At 45.8% G+C, this 22,793-nt stretch overlaps 3 protein-coding genes across 3 annotated transcripts in view; 2 read left to right on the top strand and 1 right to left on the bottom strand.

The window, feature by feature from the left end:
* LOC127000623 (cuticle protein AM1199-like) overlaps nucleotides 1–22,793 on the top strand; it is a 91,848-nt gene that overhangs the window by 60,515 nt on the left and 8,540 nt on the right. The window lies entirely within an intron of this gene.
* On the top strand, nucleotides 2,845–4,269 carry LOC127000701 (cuticle protein AM/CP1114-like). Its single transcript, XM_050864709.1, has 3 exons — nucleotides 2,845–2,981; nucleotides 3,422–3,612; nucleotides 3,972–4,269. Exons 1-3 carry the CDS (start codon nucleotides 2,973–2,975, stop codon nucleotides 4,129–4,131), a joined length of 360 nt encoding a protein of 119 aa, XP_050720666.1. The 5' UTR covers nucleotides 2,845–2,972; the 3' UTR covers nucleotides 4,132–4,269.
* Nucleotides 5,697–7,070, bottom strand: LOC127000609 (cuticle protein AM1199-like). The gene is made up of 3 exons (XM_050864538.1): nucleotides 6,903–7,070; nucleotides 6,187–6,419; nucleotides 5,697–6,072 (listed from the first exon to the last, which is right to left on the bottom strand). Exons 1-3 carry the CDS (start codon nucleotides 6,966–6,968, stop codon nucleotides 5,904–5,906), a joined length of 468 nt encoding a protein of 155 aa, XP_050720495.1. The 5' UTR covers nucleotides 6,969–7,070; the 3' UTR covers nucleotides 5,697–5,903.

The raw sequence follows: 22,793 nt of genomic DNA, 5'->3' as shown, positions 1-22,793 counted from the left end.
TTTTTTCTTTTTTGTGGGAGCTCGTTTTGTCTTGTATTTTTATCATTTTATTTATTTTATTTTCAAAGTGATCGGTTTTTTTTTTATTATTTTATTTTTTTCGTGAGGTCGTTTTGTCCTACTCTTTTTGATTTTATTTTCAAAGAGCGATTGTACGGACTTTTACTCTTTTTATTAGTTTACTCCCCAGAAGCAGTAATCCGTTTATTTTCTTTTTTTTATTACACTTTCCGTTAAAATTCGTCTGGTTTTCACGTTTTTATTACTTTATTTTCTGGTTATTACTTTTCTATCATATCATTTTCCCCAAGTGGTTGTTTTCTTTTACTTCTTCGGTGCGTTCTTCGTATTATTTGCTATTTTCCGTCTTTCTTTCCCCTCTCCTCGAACGTTTATCTTTCCTCCCACCGGTCAGCACCCCTGGCTTCGAATCTGCGGGCCCGTGTTCGATCCCAGCCTGGGCAGTCGGCGCACAGCCCACCCAGCTGTTCATCCATCCCTATCGGGTTGGTCGATAAATGGGTACCTGGGGAAACCTGGGGAAGGTAAACTGTGGAAATCCCGGATGTCATTCCAGCCCTGTGTCCCGGGGTAGCGGGTTCTTACCCACCACAGGCTCAAAGGGCTAATGGGACGGAGATGAGCGCCGCAGCCACGCGCAGCCACTGCGTATGCATCCCACTTTACCTTTACTTTTATTTCCTTTACATGAGGTATTTTTTTTTTCCATTTTGTCACACTCCAGGTCTTTGGTTTCCTGTTTTCTTATATTTTCCTCCTCCTCCCTCCACCTCATCTATATTTTCTCTTATTCTCTCCGTTTCACCTCTTCTCCTCCTCCTCTTCCTCCTATTCCTCCTCCACTTCCTGAAACACGCGAATCACTGTAAAAAAGCATACAACAAAGCCAACACTATGCTCGGGTTCATAGCGAGGAACTTCGAGTGTAAAACGCCAGACGTGATGCTATCCTTGTATAATTCCTTGGTAAGACCGCACCTCGAGTATGCAGTACAGTTCTGGTCTCCTAATTACAGAAAGGACATTGATTTACTGGAAAGGATTCAACGGCGCGCCACGAAGATGATACCAATCTTAAGGGCTCACCCGTACGAGGAACGACTCAAGCGACTCAATCTCTTTACACTGGAGAAAAGACGCCTAGAGGGAATATGATTCAAGTCTTCAAGTGTCTGAAAAGTTCAATAACGTCGATTACTCCAAATTCTTTGAACTGCAAACCAACCTCAGAACTAGAAATAACGGTTTACCCATTCAGTCTAGTCAATGTAACACAGACATCGGAAGGAGTTTCTTTTCAAACCGAGTCATCCGCCACTGAAACAATCTTCCTTCAGAAGTAGTAAATGCGAATACTATCAACTCCTTCAAATATAGAATCGATCGTCACTTCGCTGCGTCGGGAGTAAACTGAATATTGAGGTGCTTTCATCTGCTCCTCAATATCGAGGTGCTTTCATCTGCTCCTCAATGTCGAGGTGCTGTCATCTGCGCCCCAGGCCCCAAGTGGCTGTCGAGCAGATTAAATCACCAAAGCGGGCAACCTCGTAATGAGCCAATAGGCTTTCTGTTGCCTGCATTTCCATGTTTCCATGTTTCCATGTTTCCCTTTCAGTCATGACCATTTTCTCTCACTCGCTATTTTCCTCCTCCTTTTCTTTCCCTTCATCCTCATTTTCCTTCCCTTTCCTTTAATTAATCGCTCTGTCACTCTCTTCCTATTTTCCCCCACACCTCCTCCTCCTCCTCCTCCTCTTTATGGCGCAGCAAAGAAGTTGAAGGTCAAATTATCCATTGTCAGCCCTTAGCCTTGAACCTTTACCCTCCCTTCACCTCCTCCCCCCACCCACTCCCTTTCCCTCCCCTTCTTTACAATCTTGCGTGCCCCCTCCCTCCCGCTCTTCCATCTTCTCCCTTCGTAATACCCATGACTCTCTCTCTCTCTCTCTCTCTCTCTCTTTCAAACAAATATATTCAGAGTGGCCTACACCAAGTTTTCTTCACCAACACAGTAGCGCGAGAATGGAATAAACTCCCGCTTAGTAGAATAGTCCAGTAGAATACGACTAATTCATTTAAAAACAAGCTCGACCAACACTTCCTTCAACTTGATATTCACTGTAGTCGAAATGCAAAGTCTTGGTGGAATTAAACATTAAATATCATAGGATTTCACGTAGGTTTAAGGACAGCCGCTTAGTTTGAACAATAGAGTCTGTGTAGGCTGAAGATCTATGTAAATCTATGTAAATATTCTCTCTCTCTCTCTCTCTCTCTCTCGGTACAGCAACTAGTAACCTTTTCTGTTTGTATAATTCCTTTTCAGAAGTCTGTTTGCTTGGCACGATTAAATGTTTTCCTATTCCCTGTCGTTGGTTTGGTCACCTTCACCTACCTTTTTCGGCATCCTGCGCCTCCCGCCTGCCACTCACAGCCTCCCCGTCCTCCTCGTCCTCCTCCTCGCCTAGGCTTCCCCACGTGTGCCTGGATGCCTTCGGGGCTGCCTGGAGAATGATAAGTCACCTGTTAGAACACCTTGGAGAGATAGAAGAACTGTGCATGTGACGGGGGTATGTCAGTGTTTGTATGAGGGAAATGTGTTTGTGTGTGGCAGATGGGAATGAGGTATGTTTGTGTATCTGTGTAGGTCCGTCTGTCTTGATATCTGTCCGCCTGATTATAATGTCCATCTGTCTGTCAGTCTGTCACTATCTTTATCTATACGTCTGCATGTCTTTCTGTCTGGCTTTTCGTTTTTCTAAGTAAAACAACACAGGGTCACACAACGGGTCACTCGTGGACAAGGCCGTCGGGATATTTCAGGCCTGTGGTGTAGCTGGTGGTGTGTATATAAGTGTGAGGTGTTCCGTCCAGCAGACATCTACCTTGCCACGCTGAGTGCACCGCCTCACCGCATCAAAGCACTGCAAGCTTACATTCGCGCTGACAACATGAAGCTAGTGAGTCTGCAAGTTCTTTTTGTTACATACTACCAGGGAGGTGTGCCAGGTGTTGTGCTGCGCTGAGTCAGGCACACCACCACCACCACCAACAACAACAACAACAACAACAACACTAACACCACCACCAATACCAACACCACCAACACCAACACCATGTGTGTCCAGATGAGCGTCACGTTCCCAGGAACACTTCTTAAAAAAAAATATTAAAACAACAGAGACGAGAGAATAACAGTTACACTCCCCGACGCACACTACAAAACATAACATCACAAACCACGACAGACAAGGAAGACCGCCCCTGCTAATGGCCGTTTTATTACCCCTCCCCCGTTTGTTTGTTAGGGGCAACAGGATGCCGGCAACCACATTACCATCACTAAAGATAAACAAAAGAAGACATGTCCCTGCTAATGGTCGTCTTGCTCCCTCGGCAGCTGGTGCTCGCCTGCCTGCTGGCCGTGGCCGCCGCCCGCCCCGAGAAGGACAGCGTCATCCTGAAGGACGAGCGCAGCGACAGTGGCGACGGCAACTTCTACTACAGCTTCGAGACGAGCAACGGCATCGAAAAGACCAAGACCGGCACGCCCGGCTCTGCGGGCCAGAGCAACATGGACGGCTCCTTCAGGTGAGCGGCTCCCCCAGTCTCATAGAGTGGCTGGAAGCATAGCAAAGAACAGTTGAGAGGCTTCCCGTGCTCCATTGTCCAGTAGCTTGCAACATAACTATAATCGTACCATCAGTCTAGCCCTGCCACGACTTGTGTTACTCAGTAATGCATTAGGCGAAGTTCTTTCAAGTAAACTGGTTCCCACAACTTACGTTGTGACGGTATAATCAACACATGGACTCACTACAGCCTACGATATAGCACAGACGAGGCTCCATCAGCCTCCCGTAACTTTCCGCCGCCTTACAGCATGACAAAACAGTAGCTGCGCTTTTCCCAATCAGCCACCACGTTCCCTAACTCCCACTTGCCCACAGCTTCACCCTCCCCGACGGCACCATCGCCACCTTCACCTACGTGGCGGACGAGAGTGGTTACCGCGTCGAGTCGCCGCTGCTGCCGCCCGTCCCGGAGTACGTGCGGAAGCAGATCGCCTTCGCCGAGGAGGAGCGCGCCCGCGGCATCGTCCACAAATAACAAGCATGCAGCCTCCCCCTTGAATATCCTGCCACTTTTGTACATAACATCTGCCAGCCCCAGGCTAACTTAGGTCGGACCCCACGCTCCTGGACACAGTCATGTTATCACGCCTTTCCCAAATAAAGAGCAACACAACGCACACTTTAATTATGCCCCCTGTATGTTGCCGAATGACATGAGAGGCGCCTCACTTCCCCTGCGGCGGTTCAGTTGTTGGCAGGATAGACTTTGTTCTGTGGCTAGAATGAAGTAAACTCATCTGGTAGCGTTTTTATTTATTTGTTTGCTGAAGGTACGACCAGGCAGTCGTTTTTATACAGTAAAAGGAAAGTACCCAGACTTCATAATTATTTTACTGCTTCTTAATATACACGTATACACGTGAACGTGCACACACACACACACACACACACACACACACACACACACACACACACACACACACACACACACACACACACACACACACACACACACACACACACACACACACACACACACACACACACACACACACACACACACACACACACACACACACACACACACACACACACACAGGCACGCATCATCGCCTTGTGACGTACAGGAGCACACACACTCAGCGGAGACCGACACACAGGTAGCTATTTCAATGATTTAGGACACAATTTTGGCTCTGAAAATAAACTTTATGTTCCGAAAAAGTAAGGGCCTTTTGGAGAGAAATGTACATTAACAATGCTAATTAGTATGTTTGCGGACGTACTTAAAAATATTACATTCTGCCAAATAAAAAGCAACACAATCCACTTTTTAAGTTGTCCCTGGTGCGAGGTGCCTCTATACAGCGACTTCTCACCTTCGCCTGAGGCGGTCCAGCAAGTGAAAGTTTGATTCCCAACCGCTTTGCAAGCACACCAAAGTGAATGTGGCTGACGAGAAGTATCCTTGAGCAGCATCGGGATTTAGCCGTCAAAAATAATCACCCGATGACTGGAAAAAAAAAAAAAATTCTAGTCGAAAAGTGTTTTGTATTTGTGTGAACGCGCGCGCGCGTATGCGTGTTTGTGCGTAATTCACCACGGCCTGATCACGAGTTGGACTCGCTTTCGCCAGCAGGTACTCTCACGACGAGAGCAAGAGCTCATTCTCGTCGAACTCTGGGTACTGCCAGGACATCACATAACAGACACCCCATGACCCTTGCTCAAGGGGGGACAGTAACCACTCCTAGTCCACGGGCGGGGCTCGAACCGCCGCCTGTTTGGCCGTGAAGCCTTGTAGCGCAGCGCTCTACCGATTGAGCTACTGGAGCGAAGTGTGTGTGTGTGTGGGGGGGGGGGGAGCGTGGGGATGGTTTTATATATATATATATATATATATATATATATATATATATATATATATATATATATAGATATTTGGGGGGGGTATCTGTGTGTGTGTGTGTGTGTGTGTGTGTGTGTGTGTGTGTGTGTGTTCGAAAGCTAACATTATAAATAAGTAGCAGACTTGACAATGACCAACGTCAATCAATGTACGAGGTATGACGAAAAGGTTATATAAATAAATCATCATCGGGTACTTGGCACACACTCAAGGCGTTTATTACGTTACATCTACATGGCAGTGATGATTAAGCTTGGATGTGTCTTGGTAACTGTGGCTCCGTGCGACTCGCCGGCTCACCGTGGCTCTGGAAGTGTCCGGCGTGAGGGTCCCGCCCTCGCCTGGCCCGCACGGCAGCTCTTGGCCGGCCGCCGGACGCTCCACCCCGCTCGTCTCCATTACTCGAAGGTGATGCCTCGCTCGCGTTGCTCCTCAGCGATGCGGATCTGCTCGACGGCGTGGGAGGGAAGGGGGTGAGGCGTGGGGATCAGCGGGGACTCAGCGCGGTAACCATTTTCATCAGCGACGTAGGTGAACTCAGCAACAACGCCGTTCGGGAGAGTGAACCTGTGGGTGCACGGAAAGACACAAAGGAGTCAGGCTTGATGGGAGTCGAGTGTTGTGACGCCTGTGTATCATTATCAAAAGTAAGGTGCAGCACTAATACGGCCGTTGGCTCACCTGTAGGAGCCCTGCATGTTGCTCTGACCCTCCACGCCGCGGGTGCCAGTCCTTTCCTCTGCGATGCCATTCGAGGTTTCGTAGCCGAAGCTGAAGTTTCCGTCCCCGTCGTCCTGACGGTCGTCCCTCAGGATGACGATCGGATCGTACTCAACAGAGTCCACAAAGCCGCCATCTCTGAAGAGCTGAGGGGCGGCGGCGGCGGCGGCGACCAGGCAGGCGACGATCAGTGTCTGGGCAGGACACACGTGAAAGGTAAAAAAGGTAGAGAAGGCGATGAGGGAGGCAGTAGTGAAGGCTGTTGGGCAGGTCTGCTCCTCACACTGTGCACATGGTCTTGAGTCTTACAAGCTTGGCTCCATCGAGGTCACGCATGTTTATTTCCACAAAAGGAATGCAATCTGTATATTTATGGCTGTGCAACATGGTGTAATTTTCCATCAAGTACAGCAAATGTTGTCATGTCTAGACAAGGAAATAAAAAGTTAGTATCTGAATGTAATGCAAAATGCTCCACCTTAGGACTCGGAGGCGCCACATTCAGCCTCATATTTTGACCCGTCAAAAAAAAAAAAAAAAAAAAATGTCTTGAAGACTAAAGATATGCTTCTGGAGACAGTCACTAGCATCAAAACATCCTGCAGAAGATCAAGGGAAGCAGGAAGAGGCTAACGAAGAACCAGGCGAAGAAGGGGTTGAGCCAAGGCAGTACTCACGAGCTTCATGGTGTTGTCCTGGCGATGGCGAGTCTGTGATGCTGGCGTAGACTGGGGCGGCCACATTTATACCTGCCCTGGAAACACCGGCGGCCAGGTGATGTTCATAGGTTACCTGGAACTCAGGTGACCTTGAAACTCTCTCTTTTGTTACGTCTAAAGCTTGACCACGTGGAACCCTGAAGGAGCATGTAATGTCAGACTGTCGGTAGTGTATCAATAAATGCTCTTGTTCTTTCACTGTGTTCTCAGTCTTCCTACCGATAAAGGGCTATCATGACTATCGCAAGAAGTTTGCAAAACCTTGCTTAATAGGTCCTTCCTTTCTCCTCAGGCATTTCCGGTTGATAAAAAAAACGGAGAAGTTTTCCTCCTCCAAGTAACCTTTTGGAGGGAAGTAAGGAAAGGAGGGAGAGAGGGAGGGAAGTATTTCCTGTCCTGGCACCTGTAATCCTCATTTTCATTCTTTAATCAAGAGGCGTTAGGGCAAGTGCACGGGTGAGTCTGGTGAAGGGAAGGTAAGCACCGACGTGTGAGTGGCAGCATGACTGACAGGCTAATTTTGGGGGTCAAGATGCATGTGCTGGGATCTCAACCCTCACATAGTTAACTGCTCCTGAAAGGGAAAAAAATCACAATCTAAAGTTCGCAAGAATTTAGAAGTATAATTTAAAACATCCGATCGTGCAACGCAGGAGCTGGGTATTAATGAACTCAAATGATGATATGTTTTTTTTAGGATGTAATTTATGCGGGGGTACACACACACACACACACACACACACACACACACACACACACACACACACACACACACACATAATAATGTTTAAAGTAAATAAGAGTGTAAGGAAGACCGTAAACACAAAGATAAATTAGCACCATGGCGATTCACACGTAGGTACTAATTAACTCTCACCTTACATAGTTTCATCTCTCTCAGACTCTCTTTCAGACTGACGTGACGAGTCTTCAACACAGACAAAACCGCGGAGAAAGATGATCATGTGAACGGAGGAATAATCAGCCTCACGTTTACATGTTTCCCAAGACTCGAGATTGAAATGGCAAAGTCTGGCACGGAGTGTGTGAAGGAACACTCGGCTGTCGGTTCCCGAAATGTGAGAGCCCTGAGTGTGGTGATAATCCATGAACAAGACACTCGGAGTAAGAAGTGACTCAGAGGTGTAAATGGGCAGAATGATGCTTAGAATTTCGTGCAGTGAAGAAAAGTTGTGATGAGTAGTAGCGAGTGCTTATTTACCTGAGTTCCCCCAACAATGCATTCTGTGAGGAATACGCATTTTCTTCTTTCCAAGAGTAACTGAGTACAGATGCATTTTTCATAAGTTACCGCCTGAATGTCCAGCCCATGCCTCGATAATTAAATATAAGAGAACGTCCACACCATAGCGATGACGATGATGATGATCTCTTTACGAAACAATAATGGAAGCGTCCGACAAGGCACAATGAATGGCACGATTCACCTAAAATAAGTATTGCGTCGTGTGTTGATGGGCGGGAAATAGTGTGTGTGGAAGATGCAGATCGAAATGCAACCCCATCTTTCAGTGGTAACAAAGATGGCTTAAAATCGAAGATGGAGGATGATGAAGTAATTGAAGCTGGGTGGAAGTGAGCCACGACAGATGCAGAAGGCACGTGTGACAGTCAAGACAGGAGTGGCTACTGAATGAAGGAAATGACTTACTACTGAAAAGGATTAACTACTTGCGGACGGGTGAAGATAAATCGAGATAAGGGAAGAAGACACGATAACGAAGGTGACAAGAATGTTTGGGGAGTGAAGATGCCCCCACTGACCCCATCCATGTGAAAGTGAATGACAAAAAATGAATATATAAACTGACGATGAAAGGAAACGATGCAGCAATTAGTGCCGCAGGAGGGTGAAGGTGAGCCTGACAGGTGGGGAGCCCGGCGTATGGCGAGGCTGTGTACACCTGCCGGAGCCTGGTGTGGGAACGCCCGCCCCGAGACGCCCGCTGTTCCCTTCGCCCGCCGCGCCGCCGCCTCACGCGTGCCCGGCATCCCTGAGCATTAACCGCCATGCCCATACGGTGATGCTTCTCCTCCTCTTTTTTCTCTTCACAAAAACGAGATTGATGGCAAAAAAGAGGAAAACTGACGCTCCCTACGAAAAAAAAATAGAAAAAGTTGTAAATGTAATGTTACTGTGGTTTGGAAAGTGTGTGTGTATATATATATATATATATATATATATATATATATATATATATATATATATATATATATATATATGGAGAGAGAGAGAGAGAGAGAGAGAGAGAGAGAGAGAGAGAGAGAGAGAGAGAGAGAGAGAGAGAGAGAGAGAGAGAGAGAGAGAGAGAGATGTAAATGCAATGTTACTTTGTTTTGGAAAGTATATAAAACGGTTTAGTTATTCATTTTTTCCCAGGACCACTTCCTTCTACCCAAAGCAAAAGATAATACAAATAAAAAAAAATTCGAAAGGCTCATAAGACTTAACATAGTTACAAAGGTGTCTAGAGCGGCCCTGCTGAAGTACATTCCATTTTCTATGGGAGAATAAAACAATGGAAACCTTTGTGTGCGAGTCCTGCCCCGCGGCGACACCAGACACTCATTATCGAGGGTGACGTGTGCAAGGCTGTCACTATGGTGCTGTTGTCTGTCTGGTTGGCTGACTGGCTGACTGGCTGGCTGGCTGGCTGTTTATTTGTCTGCCTAGCTGGCTGGCTAGCTGGCTGACTCTGTTTGTCTGGATGACTGGCTAACTGACTGTCTGGCTGGCTGACTGACTGACTATCCGTCCAACTGTCTTCTTATCTGTTTATCTGACTGTCTGTCTGTCTAGCTGGCTGTCTTATTGTCTGTCTGTTTGACAACCTGATTTTTGTCTGTCTGTCTGTCTGTCTGCATGTTTGTCTGTCTGTTTGTCGGGATGTCTGTCTGTCTGGCTGGCTGGTCCATGAACGCCTTGGTGGGTGTAACAAGAAATATGGTCGTCCTCAGGAGCCCCGCCTACACCCGCCTCTCGCCCCTTAGGCGAGGAGAGGCTCCGTCTGCACCACGCTGCTCGCCTTGAGTCAGACTGGCGGTCTTCTGCCGTCCTGAGGGAAGGTTAGGGCCGTGTCCAGGATGGCAACCAGGAGGCCAGGAACAGGTGTTCCCTAGGTATGCGTTGATGAATCTCTTTCGCGTGCAGATATCTCGCGAGTTCCCACTGTCCTGTTCCTTTGTAACATAACCCATTGCTTCCCATCACGAGCTACAAGTCGTCTTCTATTAGTTGTTCCTTATTATAAACTATCGTATAACATCGAGGGCTGAGAATCGTCTCTAATGTGTTCTTTGTCTCTCACCAACAGCTGAAAATCACCTCGCTGCCTTTGGGGTTGAACTCAGATATTCAATTATTTACAGTACCTTTTAAGAAAATTTACTTTCCGTTGTGAATATAAAGCGTCGAGAGTCTGCAACAGATACGACAGGAGGGAACCCGCCGAGCAAGAAGGGGAGACGAAGCTGAACCATCAGTGCAGGATAAATATAAAGCCTCGGGGCAGGGTCTGAGGGCTGGTCACCATTGCCTTCCCGTGTGGCGAGGGAGGAAATTCTTGGCGGCGTGCTGGGCGGCGTGCAGAGGACGGGCAGGTGGAGGCGCCCGCGAGTCAGGTGCTAAGAGGGATTCCAGGCAAGGGTTTGCGTGGGACAGCTCAGCATATCAAAGGAGCTCTAGAATCTGAATGCTTTTACTTCATTAGACGCGCCTCCTCCTTCTCCTCCTCTTTTTTATCCTCCTCCTCCTCTTCCCCCCCTTTTTTTCTCCTCGTCTTAATCCTCATATTCCTCCTCCATCTCTGTCTTCTATTTCTATTCATGTCATATGGCGATATTGTTTGCCCTTCCGTGTCTCATTTCTCATTCCTTCTTCCCATCCTTTGTTATTTTATTTTTTTTGTTTCCTGTTTTAGTGAGTCTCCTCATTATTCTTCTGTCACTGTGGCCTCCATTTGCCCATTTGTCTGTCTGTATGTTTGCATCTCTCTCTCTCTCTCTCTCTCTCTCTCTCTCTCTCTCTCTCTCTCTCTCTCTCTCTCTCTCTCTCTCTCTCTCTCTCTCTCTCTCTCTCTCTCTCTCTCTCTCTCTCTCTCTCTCTCTCTCTTCTCTCCCCCCATCCTCTTCTTAATTTTAATAATGATATGATATGGATGAGCTCACAAAGTATCAAAATTTGCTGATGACACAAAAATTGCTAGTAAAGTAACTGCGACACTCGACGAAGAAGCTTTACAATCAGATCTAGATCGACTTGCACGTTGGGCCAATCAATGGCGAATGAAATTTAACGTTGACAAATGTAAAGTGTTGCACATCGGAAAAAATAACAGTCGCGTTCGGTACGTAATGAATGGCCAACAACTTTCTGCAGTAAGTAAAGAAAAGGATCTTGGAATCACTATATCAAGCGATTTATAGCCCGGTCAGCATTGTTCAGAGGTAGTTAAAACTGCAAACAAATTGGTTGGCTTCATCGGACGAGTCTTTAATAATAAATCGGAAAAAGTAATATTAAAACTGTATAATTCGTTGGTTCGACCCCGTCTAGAGTACTGTGTACAGTTTTGGTCTCCCTATTACAGAAAAAACATAGAAAAGTTGGAACGGGTTTAACGAAGAGTAACAAAGATGATTTCTAGGTTGAAAAATTTATCACATGAACAAAGGCTTAAAGAAGTAAATTTATTCAGCCTATCAAAACGAAGAATGCGAGGCGATCTAATAGAAGTGTTTAATATGTTTAAAGGATTCTGTGATATTAATGCGGAAGATTATTTTACAATTGATCGATCAAATAGAACAAGAAGAAATCACAATTTGAAGATAAGTGGTAAAAGATTCGCGTTGCACGAAGCTAAACACTTCTTCTTCAATCGAGTTGTTAATGTTTGGACCTCTCTACCCTGTGATGTCGTTGATAGTACAACAGTTACGGCCTTCAAGAATAGATTAGACGAGTATTTTGGATCCAACCAGCAACTAAGATATTACTCATTGTCGTAATAACGTTAAGTTCTTTCGAATACTGGTGTCCTTGTCCGTTTTTATCGCCCGGTTAGTGGTAGCAGTAATGGTAGTTCTTTCCTCTTTCCTACATAATTTCCATGCAGTTTTTCCATGCTGCATGGTTCTTTTTCCTTTCCTGCCAGCTTTGGCTGGAGGGATGGGGGGTGGGAAGGAGCCTTCGCTTTTGCTGTCCTTCATCTTCCACCTTTGATTAGATAGTTAGTGTAGCTTGTCACAAACAGCCTCGTAAGGACCACCAGGTCTGCTGTTATTTGTTCTTCCTTTGTGTCCTTTGTCTCTCTCTCTCTCTCTCTCTCTCTCTCTCTCTCTCTCTCTCTCTCTCTCTCTCTCTCTCTCTCTCTCTCTCTCTCTCTCTCTCTCTCTCTCTCTCTCTCTCTCTCTCTCTCTCTCTCTCAGAGAGAGAGAGAGAGAGAGAGAGAGAGAGAGAGAGAGAGAGAGAGAGAGAGAGAGAGAGAGAGAGAGAGAGAGAGAGAGAGAGAGAGAGAGAGAGAGAGAGAGAGAGAGAGAGCACTGAAAATGACAAATGACTATGGAAATTGCGGGCATAATAATGCTACACGACCTCGCGACGGAGAGGCAAAAGGCGGGGAGAAGGGAGAAGAGAAGGGAGAAGAAAGGGAGGAAAATGGAATGTTAGGGAAAGGAGGGAAATGGAAGGGAGGGGAAGGAAATGAGAAGAGAAAAAGAAAGAAAAGAAAATGAAAGGAAAAATAGGGAAAAGAAAGGAAAGGAAATTACAGGAGGAAGGAAAATATAGAATGGAAAGAAAAATAAAAGGGACGAAAACACAAGGAAAGGGAAAGATGAGAAAGGAAAAGGAAAGAAACAAATTTTAAGGGAAGGAAAGGGAAGGGAAGGATGAGAAAGGAAAGAGAAAAAAGATGGGAAGGGAAGGGAAAGAAAGGGTAGGGAATGAAAGGAAAGGGATATGAAAGGAAGAAACTAGAAAGGAGGGAAAGGGAAAGGAAGGGAAGGAAAGGGAAGAGAGGAGCGTGGAAAGGAAGGGAAGGGAAGAGATGGGAAGGGAAGGGAAGGGGAGGGAAAAAAGGAAGAGGAAGGGAAGGGAGATAAAGGGAGAGGAAGTGAAGAAAAGGGAGTGATGGGGATGGGAAAGGAAAGGAGAGGAAGGGAAGGGAGAAAGGCAACAGAAATAGAGAAGGAAAAGCGCCAAAGCCAATACGACGAAGGTGGAACATAATGCTGAGATAAGAGGTTGTGGCGCGGCGAGGGTCGTAAAACTTGGGAATATTTGAAGAAAAAAGCTGAAGTGAGCGAGGAGAAAGTGAGGAGACGAAACAGGAAAGGGAAAGGGCAAGCCAAAACAAAACTACCTATACATATTTTTCCAAGCCAAAGGAAAGAGGAAAAAGAATAAAAGAAAATTCATCTAGCCAGAGAGAAGACATACTGTAGGAGAGGAGTGACATTTTATTACTATGATCTTACCTATTCGTAAATATGCAAAAGTATCAAGTTTTAAACATATTCTACACCGAAGAGAAAACTAAATCAATTATCCTAGTTTATTTAGCGATATATATACGACAACATTTCGATTACAAAAACGCAGACGATATACGAATTCCGCTTAGAATGTATATATCTTCCACCTGTACCACTATCTGTTACATCTCGTCCACCCATCTGTCCACCTTTAAACAACTGTCCACCTCCACAAAATTTCATCCACCCAAAGATGAGCCGAGTTTTTTTTTTTTTTTACAACAAAGGAGACAGCTCAGGGGCACAAAAAAAGGAAACAATAATAAAAAAAAAGCCCGCTACTCGCTGCTCCTATAAAAAGAATCAAAAGGGGTGGCCGAAGGAGAGGTAATTTTCGGGAGGAGAGGTGTCCTGATATGGATAGGGAAGGACCAGTATTTTCTACTTGATACACAACCAGGCTGATACACACCCTTCAGTAGCCTGCAGCGACAGCCCTTCCACAAGACGCCACCTCGCCTTGCCGGGTACACGGTTCTTATAGTATAGACCACACCTGTTTAACTCATCCACACTTCGCCTTCCGATTGTTTATATTTCAAAACCCACACCCTGATGCTATGTTCAGTGCAGACTTACACCACCTTTACCCACGCTACCTTCACCCATGTCACCCCCACCCTTACCCACGACACCCTAACATAACACCCCCTTTTCCCAAGCCACCCTCACCCATTCTACTTACAAGCACGTAGCCTTTACCCACACCTCCATTACATTACCCACGCAAGCCCCCTTTACCTACATCACTCTTACCCACGCCACTCTCACCCACGCCTTCCTTACCCCCGCCAGCCTTACCCACGCCGCCGTTACCTACATTACCTTGACCCACTCTACCTCCCCGTTCCCACGCCACCTTCTGTCACGCCACCCGCTAATTCCCCCATTGCCACCAGAGTTTAATTTACTTCCCCCTGTTTTACGTCATCATTTGTCTTAATCTCTCTCTCTCTCTCTCTCTCTCTCTCTCTCTCTCTCTCTCTCTCTCGCACACACACACACACACCGGTAGCTCAATCGGTAGCACTGCGCTGCAAGGCTTCACGGCCAAACAGGCGGCGGTTCGAGCCCCGCTCAGGCCTGATTCTTTCCGTTAACTAGGAGTAGTTACTGTCCCCCCTTGAGCAAAGGGGATGGGGTGTGTGGTGTGTGAGGTCCTGGCAGTACCCAGAGATCGACGATAATGAGCACTTGCTCACGTCGGGAGGGTACCTGCTGGCGAAAGCGAACCAACTCGTGATCAGGCCGTGGTGAATCACACACACACACACACACACACACACACACAGTTAGAGAGAGAGAGAGAGAGAGAGAGAGAGAGAGAGAGAGAGAGAGAGAGAGAGAGAGAGAGTATCTTATATCATATTTAGTCTGTGTTACTCTTATTGCAGCACTGAGCATTTTGAAGGCATTACATGATATTAGCGCTTTTCAAAGTAAGAAAAAGATACAGTAGATAACTATTCTCGTAGGATGAGGACTGAGTAAGTCTGTGCTGCAAACACGCACACCTTTAGTCGTTTTCTCTCAAGATTGCACACTGCATCATTGCACGTTTTCTCGTTTTTAAAACGTGAAGAACTCATATATATGTGTATATGTGCATATATATATATATATATATATATATATATATATATATATATATATATATATATATATATATATATATATATATACATGTGTGTGTGTGTGTGTGTGTGTGTGTGTGTATATATATATATATATATATATATATATATATATATATATATATATATATATATATATATATATATATATATATATTTTCACACGTGGCCGAGCAAAATGACACTTTACAACAACATAGAAATTTAGGTCAGCAACTGTATTCATACTTCAGACCCGGGAACATCCGCTCAACGGCCAGCCACAAAAAAAGTAAAACTGGTAGTCACTGAGAGGTGCTAACTTCCGACACCCAAGTGAAGACCGGCACCCTCAGCCCTCCCGGAGAGCCACGTCCTGGCCCCGCCCCACCCCACGCCTGGTGCTCTTGATCCCCGGCCATGCTCGAGAGTCACGAGGCTCACACACAAACCTATGGATATGCCTGACACACACACACACACACACACACACACACACACACTGGGATCCTTACCACCCTCACGATGCTCCACAGTTCACCCGCAACGCTTTACGCTGATTTTATGCGACTCGGAACCTGTTTTTGATTTTATCAGGAAATTTACGGCCCCGCCACCTATATTTTGGGTAACCTGGTGACAATTTATGTGCCCGGCTGTCAAGTCGTTTCGAGGCTGCCGTGATGGGAACGGGAAGTGCCGAGTGCCGCCTCGACTCGTGAAGGAAGAATCTTGCTTCCAACATCTTTGGCCTACCTTTATCTCTAGCAATGAGTGTAGTCTTAGTGAAACTTTTGCTAGATATCATCAGACTCAAATCGATGATTATTCTGCATTAAACATTCTTAGGCTGGTCGTAACTCAATATCTCAACTGGAAACTTCCTATCTCTTGCTAAGTCAGCTTCCTTACGGTTTGGCGTTTTGTATCGCTTTCAGCAATTCTTTTGAACATAAACACTAACTATACTAAATAGAATGTACTTATTGAACATATTATATAGTGTAGGGCAGCGGTTCCCAACCTTGGGTACATGTACCCCCAGTGGTACATTTGCACTTTTCAGGGGGTACATTGTGTCCGAGAGAATAACCACAACTGTACAATACATGGTGTTGTAATCTGCATTCAAATTGCACAATGTCGTTTTTTGTTTTTTTTCAATTTCCTCATTTTAGTAAGAAAAACTGTTATCTAAATTATATCATCAGTCTATACATACAGGTTTAATTATAAAATAATATTAAAATATTAAAATTTCGTTTTTTATCCTAAATTTTTAGGGGTACACGGGACCTATAAAAATGCCCAAGGGGTACAGAGGAACAAAAAGGTTGGGAACCACTGGTGTAGGTGGACGGGGAGAGGGGTTCCAAGCACACAACCATTTTAAAAAGAGTAAAATCAAAGGCTTTCCGCCATATCAGCTCCCTTCCTCTTATTGACGGTATTCTATATTATAAACCCCGCAACTCTTCTTAACTATTAAAGCTATTTTTTAAGCTAACCGCTCCTCAGAACTTCCTAACTGCAGAATCCATGCAGCACTCTCGCAGCCCTGCTGCCCGCGACGTTCTACACTTCATCGTCCTATCATGCTCAAATTTCTAATGCAAGACGTTAACGTTAACCTTTTTTAGTCTACCTTCCCTGTTTCCTACGACTTAAACGCTCTCAAGAAGAAAGTATCAAGAACATCTATGACTGAATTCATATTACTAATTTAGATCTTCTCCTTTTCACTTTTTAGGAGCCAGTTCCTTAATTCTTTTTTGCCCTTGACTGTCTTCTACGCTACACACACACACACACACATACACACACACACACACACACTGACACACACACACACACACTGACACACACACACACACACACACACACACACACACACACACACACACACACACACACACACACACACACAAACACACACACACACAAACAGTAAAAAATCTCTCACCCCCCACAAACACACATAAACGCAAAATCACCGCCACGATACGTCTTCTCCCCAGGCAATAAACATGCAACCTTATTACCCTATTCTTCCCAGGCCACGAACACAGACAAAAGACGGAGGGCATTGGGTGTGGACCAGTGGCGGAAGGGAAAAAAAGACCGGATTGTTGTGGGTTCCCTTCATATATAATCCCCGCCATTGTTTGTCTCCCTCTTCTGCAAACAACCTCTCGGCCCCGTTAAAAGCATGAGACAAATAAGACGCGTGACCTTGCGGCGAACAGAAGCGAGTCACGGCAGCACAGCCTCCTCTTCACACGATGAGAGGGGAATCAGAAACCTCTACCGTACCCTTATAAGAATATTCACGCTTCTAGTGCAGCTCAAGGTGAGATCCAGGGGATTGCTTCGCCTCTTTTGGGCTTGAAGGTGAGCGAGGTGGACTCATCCTTAATTAAACACGTTGGGTAAAAGTAACTGAAAACCGGTTGCTTGCGTAATGATTTAATTGGAGTAGTGCGAGTGTAAGATCTTTAGTTAGTTGACGCTTATTTGTGATTACTGTGTCACCTATAGCCCTCATTAGGAGAGTACATGAAGTCGTTTCAATTTGTGGGCTATCTCTACTCAAGTGCTTTTACTGCAGAGGTGAACAAATCAATCATTCAATCAAACATTATTATTATTAAAAGATTCTAAACAGGTAGAGAAGGAGTGCGGACACTATAAGGTGCACGTTCAGCAACCCCCAAACACCTGGGACGCCGTTTCCTAATGAGGGACAGAGCAAATTGTTGTGTAACCGCGGTAGCTCATCATCAGTGTAGCAGGTACCGGGAAGGTAAATCAGGTACGAGCTGCTGACTCTCATCATAGCTGCCTACCTGCTTGCCTTCCTGATTACCGACCTTCCTGTCTCTTGTTGCGGACTGTCCCCTGACCTTCACTCCTTCATTTACTTCCTCACTCACTCTCACTGACTGAGTTTGCAGTTTTCCTACCCTTTCCACCCTCCTTGATCACCGACCTCACGCTAATTAAACCCTCCTTAACATCTCTCGTACCTCCAGACTCCCTCTCCTCCCAACACACTGGCCTCATGCTTCCCTTTCACTGACCACCAGACATGATGACTTATTCTCCTCATCGCTACGAGCTGGTTCACCTCGCCTCAGATACCCATCAGTCATTAGTCACTCTCCTCCCCATCACATCACCTTATCCTGCTCCCCCACTCCCCCCTCCATTCCCCAAAACCAGTCAGCATTTTCCCAACCTCCTCATCCCCACTGCAGCTTCATCCCACCTCAAACACGCATTAGATATCATTCCCTTTCCTTCCCATCACATCATCTCAACCTGCCCCTTCACATCCCCCTTCACTCCCAAAACACAGCCTGCATTTCCCCATCCTCCTCACCTCCACTGCAGCCTCATCCCACCTTAGACACTCATTAGATATCATTCCCTTTCCTCCCTATTATATCAACTCAACCTGCCCCTTCACATCCCCCTTCATGCACTCCCAAAACACAGCCTGCATTTCCCCATCTTCCTCACCCCCACTGCAGCCTCATCCGATATATTTTTCCTCCCCATTATTTCATGCACTCCCAAAACACAGCCTGCATTTCCCCATCTTCCTCACCCCCACTGCAGCCTCATCCCACCTCAGACACTCATTAGATATTATTCCCTTTCCTCCCCATCATACCAGCTCAACTTGCTCCCTCACTTCACCCTTCACCCCACACCCCCATCTCCCCTTCTCTAGTCGCATCAAGACTCACAAGCGCTTCCTGTCACTTATCTCATTTTTTCGAGCCTCGAGGTCAGAGGGCGCCGTCACGCTACCTGCCACGCACCTTGATCCTCACCGAATGGATCTAAACAAGTGAAAAAATGCATGTATGTGAGGGGTGGGGGGGGTAGGTATGTGTGTTTGTGTGTGTGTGTGTGTGTGTGTGTGTGTGTGTGTGTGTGTGTGTGTGTGTGTGTGTGTGTGTGTTGTTGTTGTTGTTGTTGTTGTTGTTGTTGTTGTTGTTGTTGTTGTTACTTCAAATGTTCAGTTAAAGGAACCACAATTTATCGACGAATGCACTAATCAGTAATCATGTGTCCCTTTAACATATTTCGTCACGCGCCCTCAACTCTGGCAAATGCGGATGCGTACGAATGAATGAAAAAATATATGTATGCATGTATATCCGTATAAATGTTCTTACTTCTTCGATTGTTTAGCACATGGGATTACGAATATACATCGAACACTTTAATATATTCGTCCTTATGTATTTTTTTTAAGAAGTTAACAGGAACAAAGGACTAAAAAAATGTACGGAATTCATCCATCTACTCTCCTTTCGTGAGGCTGGCGGAGAAAAAATACAGGAGGTTACAGTAAGCACGTGATCCGCCGGCTATAATATTTTTTGGGTGTGCGTAGAGGCAAAAAAAAGGTACCTACGTGCGATGCTTCTACTTTCTACTACAAGGGGAGAGAAAGGGAAAGGGATAAGGAAGTGTGTCAGTACCGTGCAGGTGAGGTGAAGGGACTGAGGAGACGGAAGAAGAATGGCGTGAAGCACCACCACAGGAAGGAAGAGTACGAGCAAACATTCTAAGGAGATAATTATTTAGAGAGAGAGAGAGGGGGAGAGAGAGGGGAAAATTAGTGAAGGTTCTTTTAAGGCAAGTTCTTCATAATTTACGGGGACCCACTGGCAAGGATGTAATAGCATGCGTTGTCTTGTAGTTTTAGCCTTTTCCTTCTCTTTTTTTTTTCCTTATGTCTTCACTTCGGGTATAATTGGCGTGTACGGGCGCTTATCAAATTCTCCTCTGCCTTAATCCATCATGTGAGGTACTATATATTTTCCTTTATCAAATCCCTTTATAATTCAAGATGCAGCTTCGTCGTGCTCATCAACTAACTTTTGCTTTCAGGGTGAGTCTAAACCTTGACTTGTTATTTTTTTTCTCTCTCTTATTTAAATCTCTGTTTCTTTCATGTCGTGTGGTGTGTGTGTGTATGTTTGTGTGTGTGTGTGTGTGTGTGTGTGTGTGTGTGTGTGTGTACCGTTAAGTGTGCGTGCGTGTTTTTCTTTGCATTTTTAGGTCTCAAGGGGAACGAAAACACACAGAAACTCCCTTCTCTTCTCTTCCCGAGGCGAGGAGGACACACACGGGCGAGGGCAGACCTGCATGACCTCTGACCTAGGCGTGCGTAAGGAGACCCTCGCCACGCCACCCCAGAGCAAGTCTCCCTTAACCCTGCCCAGAGCCACGCCACCCCAGATCCACGCCACACCACGCCAGAACACGGCAACCACACCACATCACAACCACACCATATCATACCAGAACAACACCACCACAACGAAACCCAACCCCATCACACTACACCAGAGCCCCGCAACCACATCACAATACATCACAGCAAACCTCAACCACATCACACTGCACTCCACCACTTTATCACATTATCAACGCCTTGCCACACCATGCCACATCCCTAAACACATCCTCACCGCCTTACTACACCTTGCCACAACCCTCCACACCTCCTCAACATCTTACCACACCATGCCACATCCCTCCACCATATCATAACACGCCAGAACATCGCGGCACACCAAACCCATGTTATTCCCCACCACGATTCCCGCCCACGCGTAGCTAGCCTCCCATGACCCAGAGACCCACTTACCTGCCGAGACACATCTGTACCCCGCGTTCCCAGGCCCCAGGATATGCACGTTGATCCGATCTCAAAGCCCTCAGTCACTACCTCGATGCCCTGAGTGTGTGTGTGTGTGTGTTTACCTATCAATAAATACACACATACCAACCTGCCATTAAACGTGTATTAATCTATTTGTATTTTATGGACGCGTGTTACATCAGCGACAACAACAACAAAAAAAAACGTTCCCTAGCCCTGTTTTTCATCATAGAGTACCTTGAAAATACAAGGACGAAGTAATGATTATGGAAGCTCTTATAATCTTATATATAATTTATCTCCTGTGTCCCGGGGAATCATGAAAGCTCTTTAACATTTCTTTTTTATAATTTCCTTCTTGAATCTCTGAGAAATTTGTTTTTCCGAGGCAGATAGAGGCAAAGATTAAGTTAACTTTTTTATTAAGTTTCTCAACACGTTCACGCTGAGTTGCTAAACGTTTTAAAGTAATAAAGCATTTTGAAAGTTTTCGTTCACACACAAAACTATAAAGTGTACCCAGCCTAACACACACCCGACCCAGGCACCTCCACACCCTCAAAACAGCACCACCCACACACACGGACTCCCCCACCTCAGCACATTTTAAGAAACACTGAAACACATAAAAGATATACCTGCTGACCACCCATAGGATTCCCACGCCCAGTCATACAGGCATACACAGAGATGCAACACCTTGTACGCCTTTCATCATCATACTAACACTATAACATGATAACCTACAAATCTCTAACCATACATCTTCCACCAAAGCCTCCACCCGCTGAACCCCCTCAACGATTCACACGCCCAGGGAGTAACAACACCCATGTAACTGTACAGCTTCCATTGATATACTAATACGAAAACCTAAAACGATAAAAGGAGTCCCTCAGCGTTCCTCTTTTACCAAGCCTCCATCTACTGATCTCCCACGTCCAGTCCTACAAACACCCATACAACTGTACACACTTCCATTAACATGCGAACACTAAAACATTAAGAGTCGTATTATAAGACATTTCGTCGCCCAAGAACACATATTTGACAAGGTTTTCGTAGGAGTTGAGGGCATTTCCAGGAGTAGTTTTATGACCCCGGTAGTAGTTTGACCCTTCTTCTGTACCAATAACCTGAAGAAACACTCATTAGAACCCGACTAACCCCCTCTTTGACCTTTAGAAATAGCTGATGTTAGAAACGAAAGTATCTTATAATACCAACCTAAGAGTTACGAGATGCCTTCACCGTCCCCCGTTTACTAAGCCCTCCACCCGCGGCACCAACATAACACTCCTACATACGGCCAAACAAACAGGCACAGCGTAGGAACACCCATACAGTTGTACACATTGCCATTAACATACTAACACCGCAACACCAAAAGATAAAACTCTTTCATCTTCCCTCTTTTATCAAGCCTCCACCCGCGGCTTCAACCTACGCCTCCCACACACAGCTGTCCCTCAAACCACCAACACCCATAATCGTGTAAACACCTCCATAAGCATAATATCATCGAAGCAGCAAAGCCCACGAGTCTCCCAGTGTCTTCCTCTCTCTCTCAACGCCCACTTTCCTCCTCCCATCCTTCTCCTCCCCGCCCCGAGCACAGGTAAGCCTTGGCATTTACTTGGGATGCGGGGCAGGTGTCCTCGCGGCCTCTTCAGTTCTTCAGTTTCACTTTCCTCCGTATCATCTTCACGCCTGAGTTCCTCCGCCCCGATCCTCTCCACCTGAGACTTCCGGATTCAAAAGGAGTGGAGTTAAAGGATAGAAGAGGGAAGGAGAGAGAACGAGAGAGAAAGGTAGTTAAATAGATAAATAGAGAGAGAACAAACTAAGTAGATTATAATAGAACATAACCGACCTATCGACGAAGATTGAGGAGGCAAGTAAACGATAATAACGAAATTGAGATAAGAGGGAGAGATAGAAAGGGAAAGGAAAGAGAGAGAGAGAGAGAGAGACAACCTGTCCATCCGAACC

The sequence above is a fragment of the Eriocheir sinensis genome, chromosome 2, assembly GCF_024679095.1.
Source record: "Eriocheir sinensis breed Jianghai 21 chromosome 2, ASM2467909v1, whole genome shotgun sequence".
In the NCBI taxonomy this organism is placed as follows: Eukaryota; Metazoa; Arthropoda; class Malacostraca; order Decapoda; family Varunidae; genus Eriocheir; species Eriocheir sinensis.
This window is presented reverse-complemented; position numbering and strand designations above follow the sequence as displayed.